Source organism: Myxocyprinus asiaticus, chromosome 38 (genome assembly GCF_019703515.2).
Source record: "Myxocyprinus asiaticus isolate MX2 ecotype Aquarium Trade chromosome 38, UBuf_Myxa_2, whole genome shotgun sequence".
In the NCBI taxonomy this organism is placed as follows: Eukaryota; Metazoa; Chordata; class Actinopteri; order Cypriniformes; family Catostomidae; genus Myxocyprinus; species Myxocyprinus asiaticus.
In genome coordinates, this window is record NC_059381.1 from 20823207 (window position 1) to 20832277 (window position 9071).

General features: G+C 36.1%; 1 protein-coding gene across 2 annotated transcripts; it reads right to left on the bottom strand.

Moving 5' to 3' along the window:
* Positions 1 to 4842: 4842 nt before the first annotated feature.
* On the bottom strand, positions 4843 to 8931 carry LOC127428920 (protein c-Fos-like). 2 transcript variants are annotated; one of them, XM_051677597.1, is made up of 4 exons: positions 8295 to 8931; positions 6767 to 7003; positions 6002 to 6109; positions 4843 to 5862 (listed from the first exon to the last, which is right to left on the bottom strand). In XM_051677597.1, exons 1-4 carry the CDS (start codon positions 8427 to 8429, stop codon positions 5725 to 5727), a joined length of 618 nt encoding a protein of 205 aa, XP_051533557.1. In that variant the 5' UTR covers positions 8430 to 8931; the 3' UTR covers positions 4843 to 5724. The 2 variants fall into 2 exon arrangements, with proteins under 2 accessions (XP_051533557.1, XP_051533556.1); XM_051677596.1 differs by having other exon boundaries at positions 8286 to 8931.
* Between the last annotated feature and the right edge of the window lie 140 nt (positions 8932 to 9071).

Below are 9071 nucleotides of genomic sequence, written 5' to 3' on the forward strand. Positions count from 1 at the left end.
CACTCTTCCATTCTGCTTCTGCCCGCTTACAGGCAGAAACTGAAACAGGAAGCACCCACCCTCAGAACGATCCAGTGCTGGTCGGACCAATCAGACTCTACGCTACAAGACTGTTTTGATCGCACGGACTGGGAGATGTTCCGGTCCGCCTCTGATGACGACATCGAGCTTTACGCTGATAGCGTAATGTGCTTCATCAGAACGTGTGTAGAGGAAGTGATTCCGACCAGAACTGTGCGAATCTATCCGAATCAGAAGCCGTGGATCAACAGCGATGTTCGCGCAGCACTTAATGTGCGGACCTCCGCTTTTAATTCCGGGAACGCGGAGGAGCATAAACAAGCCAGTTATGCCCTCCGAAAAACTATCAAAACAGCAAAACGCCAGTACAGGAGTAAGATTGAGGGACAGTTTAACACCACCAACTCTAGAAGCATGTGGCAGGGAATTAACATCATCACGGACTTTAAAGGGAATAAAAACTCCGCCATGAACACCGCTGCCTCTCTCCCAGATGAGCTAAATACTTTTTATGCTCGCTTCGAGGGAAATAACACCGCCCTCGCGGAGAGAGCTCTCACGGCCGAAGCTACAGAGGTTAGTTCACTCTCCGTCTCTGTAGCGGATGTAACCCGATCATTCCGACGGGTGAATATCCGCAAAGCCGCGGGTCCAGACGGCATTCCGGGCCGCGTCATCAGAGCGTGCGCGAACCAGCTGGCTGGTGTTTTTACGGACATTTTCAACCTCTCCCTCTCTTTGTCTGTAGTCCCCACATGCTTTAAAACATCCACCATTGTGCCTGTTCCAAAACAATCGAAAATAACTTGTTTAAATGACTGGCGTCCTGTTGCTCTGACCCCCATCATCAGCAAATGTTTTGAGAGACTAATCAGAGATTACATCTGCTCTGTATTACCACTCAATCTTGACCCGCTGCAGTTTGCTTACCGTAACAACCGCTCCACTGATGATGCCATTGCATCTACAATACACACTGCTCTCTCCCACCTGGAAAAAAAGAACACTTATGTGAGAATGCTGTTTGTAGACTACAGCTCAGCATTCAACACCATAGTGCCCTCCAAGCTAGATGAGAAACTCCGGGCTCTGGGCTTAAACAGCTCGCTGTGCAGCTGGATCCTGGACTTCCTGTCAAGCAGACGCCAGGTGGTTAGAATAGGCAGCAACATCTCCTCATCACTGACCCTCAACACTGGAGCCCCGCAGGGCTGTGTTCTCAGCCCACTACTGTATTCCCTGTACACACATGACTGTGTGGCAACACATAACTCCAATGCCATCATTAAGTTTGCTGATGACACGACGGTGGTAGGTCTGATCACTGACAATGATGAAACAGCCTACAGAGAGGAGGTGCACACTCTGACACACTGGTGTCAGGAGCACAACCTCTCCCTCAACGTCAGTAAGACAAAGGAGCTTGTGGTGGACTTCAGAAGAAAAGACAGAGAACACAGTCCCATCACCATCAATGGGGCACCAGTGGAGAGAGTCAGCAGCTTCAAGTTCCTGGGTGTCCACATCACAGAGGAACTCACATGGTCCGTCCACACTGAAGTCGTTGTGAAGAAGGCTCATCAGCGCCTTTTCTTCCTGAGACGGCTGAGGAAGTTTGGAATGAACCGCCACATCCTCACACGGTTCTACACCTGCACTGTGGAGAGCATCCTGACTGGCTGCATCTCCGCCTGGTACGGCAATAGCACTGCCCACAACCGCAAAGCACTGCAAAGGGTGGTGCGAACTGCCAAACACATCATCGGAGGTGAGCTTCCCTCCCTCCAGGAAATATATACAAGGCGGTGTGTGAAAAAAGCTCGGAGGATCATCAGAGACTCCAGCCACCCGAGCCATGGGCTGTTCTCACTGCTACCATCAGGTAGGCGGTATCGCAGCATCAGGACACGCACCAGCCGACTCCATGATAGCTTCTTCCCCCAAGCAATCAGACTTCTGAACTCTTGATCTCCCACGATCAAAATACATCATCCCTGCACTTTATTACTCTTTTATCTCACACCGGACTGTCATAAATTATATTACTGTCATTATATTATGTCTCTCTTAACAACTGACTATCAACCGACAGCCTGAATGTCAATACAGTACAATACTGTACATTCTATATATATACTTTTTTCATATATATTTTAATTTTTATTGAATAATGTGTATCTATATAGTATCTATATAGTAAAAAACAAAACAAAAAAAAAAAAAAAAAAAAAAAAAAAAAAAAAAAAAAAAAAAAACAAAAACAGCATATTGTATACTGTGCAATGTATGTTATTATTGTATATTGTTGAGTGTAATTGTGTATAACAGATGTTTAAATTGTGTTGTGTTAATTTGATGTTTTAAGTTGTGTAATTATGTATAACAGATGTTTAAATTGTGCTGTGTTAATTTGATGTTTTAAGTCGAGTTTAATTATGTATAACAGATGTTTAAATTGTGCTGTGTTAATTTGATGTTTTAAGTCGAGTTTAATTATGTATAACAGATGTTTAAATTGTGTTGTGTTAATTTGATGTTTATTGTAGATTGGCGTATGTCTCATCACTGTCACGACTGCTATGTTGATCGGAACTGCACCCAAGAATTTCACACACCATTGCACTTGTGTATATGGCTGTGTGACAATAAAGTGATTTGATTTGATTTGATTTGATTATCTGCTTTTTGTAACTTCAGATTTCTGGTTACCATCCACTTGCATTGAAATGACCAACAGACCTGATATAGGTTTTCCGCAGAGAAAAGGAAGTCATACACAGTCTTACAGAATCTTTTATGCTGCTTTTTGGACCTTCAGATTTCTGATCACTGTCAGTGAGATAAATTATAAAAAAGGCAGAGTGCCCCTTTGTTTATGCAACTGCACACACATACACACACAAAATATACGTATGCCACATTACATATTTAAAATACATGCAAACACTAGTAGGACCACAGACCTCTCAATAAGCATGGCCTGATGGTGAGGAGGGATCTGAAATAGAAGTTGATTGGTCAGTTTGGAAGGGATGTGTAGGAAACGTTCACACATTTGGGAAGTTCTGAACTGGTCCATGGTGCCGCTGTGCATTTCTGCATTGGCTTCACTCTCCAGCAAGGCACTTGCTACCTTCCGCTCACAGCATTTGTGACTATTTATCAAAATGGAGAGTATATCACCAGCAAAATGTTTAATTATAAGTGTTTATTACCATCCAACCAAAGTTGGTACACATCTTCGTCCAGGATGGTGCTATTCCCCACAAACAGATTTAATTCCATATTCTCTAAAAGGGATAAATAAAATAACAAGAAATAATATGATAAACAAAACTTCCAATGGTCATTACTGCTTTGATAATTTGACAAATCAAATTAACCTAAAAATTTTGATTTTGGACAACTCCAAATGGTCTATAAAGAGGGTAACTGTACAGCCTAATGCATTGAATAAACACATATTTTTGTATCTTTTCAATCAGCTTTTGTAAGATGTTGAAAGATTTACATGCACATCTTAAAGGATTTATGACCTCTGTAACCTGCTTTAAAGCTTAAGTTTCTTAAAGCTGATTAAAATTCTCTCATTATTTACTCACCCTCGTGCCATCCCAGATGCGTATAACTTTCTTTTTTCTGCTGAACACAAATGAATGTTTATAGAAAAAGATCTCATTATCTCTTTTAATATAAAACTCTACCTTCACTTTCACATTCTTCTTCTTTTGTTTTTGGCAATTCAAATTCTTTGTGCATATCGCCACCTACTGGCAGGGAGGAGCATTAATCGTAAAAAAATGACTTAAATATTAATCTGTTTCTCACCCACACCTATCATATCACTTCTGAAGAAATGGATTTAACCACTGGCGTCGTGTGGAATACTTTTATGCTGCTTTACGTGCTTTTTGGAGCTTCAAAGTTCTGGCCACCATTCACTTGCATTGTATGGACATACAGAGCTGAGATTCTTCTAAAAATCTTTGTTTGGGTTCTTCAAAAGAAAGAAAGTCATACACTTCTGGTATGGCATGAGGGTAAATGATAAGACTTTTTTTATTTTATTTTGTAATTATTATTTATTTTGGGGTGAACTATCCCTTTAAGAGAAAGCTCCGTAACACCAACTATCTAAATTTACCGTGTTATTTATGTATTGCTGGAAGGTCACAGTCAGTGTAGACGGTTGTTTGCAGAGATTGGCGTCTTCTGTAGCGCTCATCTGCGTACTGAACATAATACGCAGTTTTAAATTCCAAATAGGCACGTGCATTACTCTCTCGCGTACTAATAAAAGCCAAGCATCCCAGAGTTATCTTTGAGGATGCTGTCAAACTCCTCGCAGTTCTGTGGCTCTAGTTTGAGTTTGACTCGAAATGAACTACATTCACCATAAACATTGCCCTCTATCGACTCGAGCGTTCATGCTGCATTATTTTGCGTCATCTTATGTGTTACTGCCACCTGCTGCTGTGGAATAAGCAAAGCGCTGTGTATTTACTTGCACACGGTCAGTGGTGAAAAAGACAATGGTAATAACCAAAACAAAGAGAATAGCTTTAAAATATTTAACATATTATTATTATAATATGCCCCTAACTCCTGTATACCTTGTGATTGTCCTGATGCATCATTATACTTTTTTTCCTTCTTTTTTTTTTAGGGTTGACAATGCCAGAATAACAAGTAAACGTATTAATTGAGGCATTCAATTGTAATTTAAATAATCAAACTCATGTCACAACACACACCAAGTCTTCAATGAGAATTTTATTTGCAAAGAAAGTGTTATTTTTAATCATATCTTCTTAACTGATTAAGTATATGTTTAAATCTTCATATATATTTATTATATATGAAGATTCATGTATAAAATATTTAATATTTAAGTCCAAAGCAATGCCAGCATTTGGGCAACAATAATGAAACAATCTAAACTAATTCCTGTGTAAATTTTTTTAGTGAATGTAAATTGTTGCTTCGAATTGAATGTCAATTTATACAACAACAAAAAGGTTTTCAAAAACTTACATCTAATTTGTTCTAATCATGTTTCATAAATGTGGCCCACTGTGTGTAAATTTGGAAATTCTTCTAACATTACAGTTTTTGCATTTCAGAAGAGGATTTTTACAAAACCTTGTATTTAAACAGTTCAGGCAATGTGTTTAAGATTTAAATTTTTTCAGTTGTATGACAAATTTCCATTAAACTGAACTGAGTAATCTTTAACAAAATGTACATATTATGTAATTAAGTGTATAATTACATTTAAATAGTTCACATTTATGCTTACTTTAAAATAATATAGATTATTTAAAGATTACTCAATTCAGTTTTTTTTTAAACAACTGAAATGCTTAAATCTTAAAAACAGACAGTATTATTATAAGTATTATTTTAAGTGCATCTGTAAACAGAAAATACTGTTATAATAGCAACACAGAAACTTTGTTTCTATTCAGATTTAATATGAAAAGGTGTAACAAAATATCTGAACAAGAAACAAGAAATTTTAAACTGTGGTTTATTACCAAAACAAGTAAAATAGAAGGTGCATGCAATATACTGTTATTCAATGTAACATGGAAATTTATTGTAGCATTTTGCATTTTGAATTTTTTTGTTACATTTTTGTTATATTATAAACGGTTGGTCTGAACCAGCAGACTCGGCACTAAACAGGACCAGCATTAGAGTTTATTCTGGGTTTAAGTCATTCAACTTGCAAAAGGGCTTATGTGCCTCAAAGACTATCTCTAGTTTCTCTCTCTCCCTTTCAAGAGCAACAATCTCTTCCTCCAATTGTGTCTTTACTTGTTCCAAATGATCTGTCTCCTGAAAGGGAAGCACAAGGTCAAGACATCAAACACATTTGGCAAGACCTCTATTCACCATATAACCAGTCTCTATTTATAAATCAAATGATTAAAGCTAATTCTTGATGGGGCAAAGGTATCAGTATATTCAAACTCACAATCTGTAATGTGTCTATAAGCACACGGCGACGATCCCGACATTTAGCAGCTGCTACTCTGTTCCTTTCCCTGCGGATCCTTATCCTTTCAAGCTTCTCAGAGGACATCTATGAAAGGTGAAGAGTGTTAGCAAGCCTGGGGGTCTTTAGAATAATCCCATTATTTAAAGATGAAGTGTGTAATTTCAGTGCCAAACTCCCCCCGTCTTCCATTGGTTGTACAGATAATCCCGCCCCAAACTCATATCATTGACTGAGCCAGTGTTGCTGTGTCCAGCTGGTTGCGTCGCCCAAACAAACAGAGGAATGATTTCATAGCACCACATTGCCAGTTTTACACTTTTAGGTGAAAGCAACCCCAAAATGTTTTACTTATAGTTTAGTCTGCATATTAGCCTAAGCTTTGTATGACATAAAATGAGCATTATAAACCAAGCTCAAGTCTAGATGAGTGATGATGCTGCCATCTTATGGCTGATAAAAAGATAGCATACATACACAGTAATTCTGCCATATTCCAAATATGTTGTTCCTGTTACTCATCTGTTGGCACCATTGGCAATGTGATCAGTCCTCTGAGTCTACATTTTTAGATTCCCGCTCAAATACTACAACACTGACTCATTCCAGATGCTCCTTTGTGATTCAGGTGTGAGTCATTTAACTTTTTTTTTTTTTTACCATAAATGAATATGTAACTGAAATCCTTCAAGTCCACTTTCACTAAATTCTGCATTCAAATCCCTAGAAATATCTGAAACTTACATGTTTATCAGTGTGTCCTGCTGCACTGTCCCCCACTGCTTCTACACAAGACAGGTCAAAACTAGAGCTCTGTGACAAATAGGGACAGTTAGGCATGGTGGACGGTATCATTGGGGACGATGTTTCCAAGTTGGTCTCTGATTGGGAAGGTATTGAGGACTGCAGAAGCCATTGAAGGTCTGGACTGGATGCAATTACATCAAGATTTGGGTTGGATGTAGTCTCCTCAGTGACATTCTGCAAAAATACAATATAACTTTAAACAGCTGTAATACAGCCGATGAAAAATATTTTACCTCTTGAAAGTAAAGTTGCAGACTTATTGAAAACTGTCTGCTATGTAATATTGCTTCCAGGCTACTTGATTCAGTCGTTTAAAAAATATATGACATAAAAATAATTTCAAGATTTAAGCATTTCAAAAAAATAATTTCAAGATTTAAGCATTTCAAAATAATAATAATAATAATAATAATTTCAAGATTTACACGTTTCAAAAAAGTTTTCAAGATTTACCCATTTTAAAAAAAAAATCAAGATTTACCTATTTCAAAATAAAAAAAAAATTATAATAATAAATAAAAAAATCAAGAATTACGCATTTAAAATTTTTTCAAGATTTAAGCATTTCCAAACATTTTTTCAAGATTTATGCATTTCAATTTTTTTTCCAAGATTTACACATTTAAAAAAAAAAAACAACAACAAAAAAAAAATTCAAGATTTACGCATTTAAAAAAAAATCAAGATTTAAGCATTTCCAAATAATAATAATAATAATAATAATAATTATTATAACAATAGTTTCAAGATATAAGCATTTAAAAAAAATAATAATAATAATTATAATTTCAAGATTTACGCATTTCAAAAAATAAATTTCAAGATTTACCAATTTTTTAAAAAAATAAAGATTTAGGTATTTCAAAAAAACTTTTTTTTTCAAGGTTTACGCATTTCAATTTTTTTCAAAATTTAAGCATTAAAAAAACAAGATTTACGCATTTAAAAATATTTCAAGATTTTCAAAAAAAATAATTTCAAGATTTAAGCATTTTTATTTCAAGATTTAAACATTTTTTAAAAATAATAATTTCAAGATTTACGCATTTCAAAAAAAAATATTTCAAGATTTAAGCATTTAAAAAAAAATCAAGATAAGCATTTTTTTACAAAATTTAAGATTTACGCATTTACGCAAGATTTAAACATTTCAAAAATAATAATAATTTCAAGATTTTAAAAAAATTATTTCAAGATTTACGCATTTCAATGTTAGAAAATTCCGCTGAATTGAATTAAGTCGTCTTTAATAAAATAAAATTGTAAAAACATAAATATTTAGGTTAGGTTAAAAAAATTATAGGTTTTATTAATTTAATTTTGATAAATATTACACAGTTGAGTTAGATGGAATTTTGTTATGAAACTGAAATGCGAAAATCGTAAATATAGGCCCGTTTTCTTTTCTTTTCTTTCTTTTCAGTGAAGTAACCATCTTTTCAAAAAAGTTACACACCTGACGTACGTAAAGAGACGTTGCATTATCCAGATCCATCCATACTTGGGACATTTCAGAGTTCCGCCTGCGGTAAGACGGTTCTCTACCTTCATTGTGACACATTGCCATGTTGCACTCCCAGCCTTCTGTAACGAGCGTCATGATAAAAACCGATTGTATCCTTTGAGTCCATACTGTTTTGCTTTGTGAAGAACGCTCAAATCCATTTTGATAATTGTAATATAACAAAGCATTTCGCACGAGACACACACACACACACACACACACACACACACACACACAAAATATTAAAAAACTATGATAAATCCATCGGAGGGAATGGCTAAAAAATAAACCAAAACGGGACCACAAGAGAAATTACAAAACTATGATAAACCATTTGGGAGAACGATGAAAAAATAAACCGGAACACGTGCTACAACTTCTCTTAAACTGATTCACCGCCTTGCCTCCTTCACACCCACTTTCTCTCTCCTCCCCATTTGTTTTTCAAACTTGCGCCTTTTTCTCCTTCTTGGGCAATAACGTCGTGCCCAAGAATGCCCATAATTACATCTGAGCTTCTTTCAAATAGCGCCAAATGACTGTCACTAAATTCACATTAAACTAGGAATTCAAGTAGGCTAAATATTCCTAAGTATAATATAAGTTTGAGAACTACAGAAGCTTCCACAGCTCACGCCCTACACATCTTGAATTTCGATTACAGACATCTTTTGCCAAATAAGTGACGTATACGTTAGATATTTATGAATAAGCTAACCGTTGTTGGTAGGACATCCA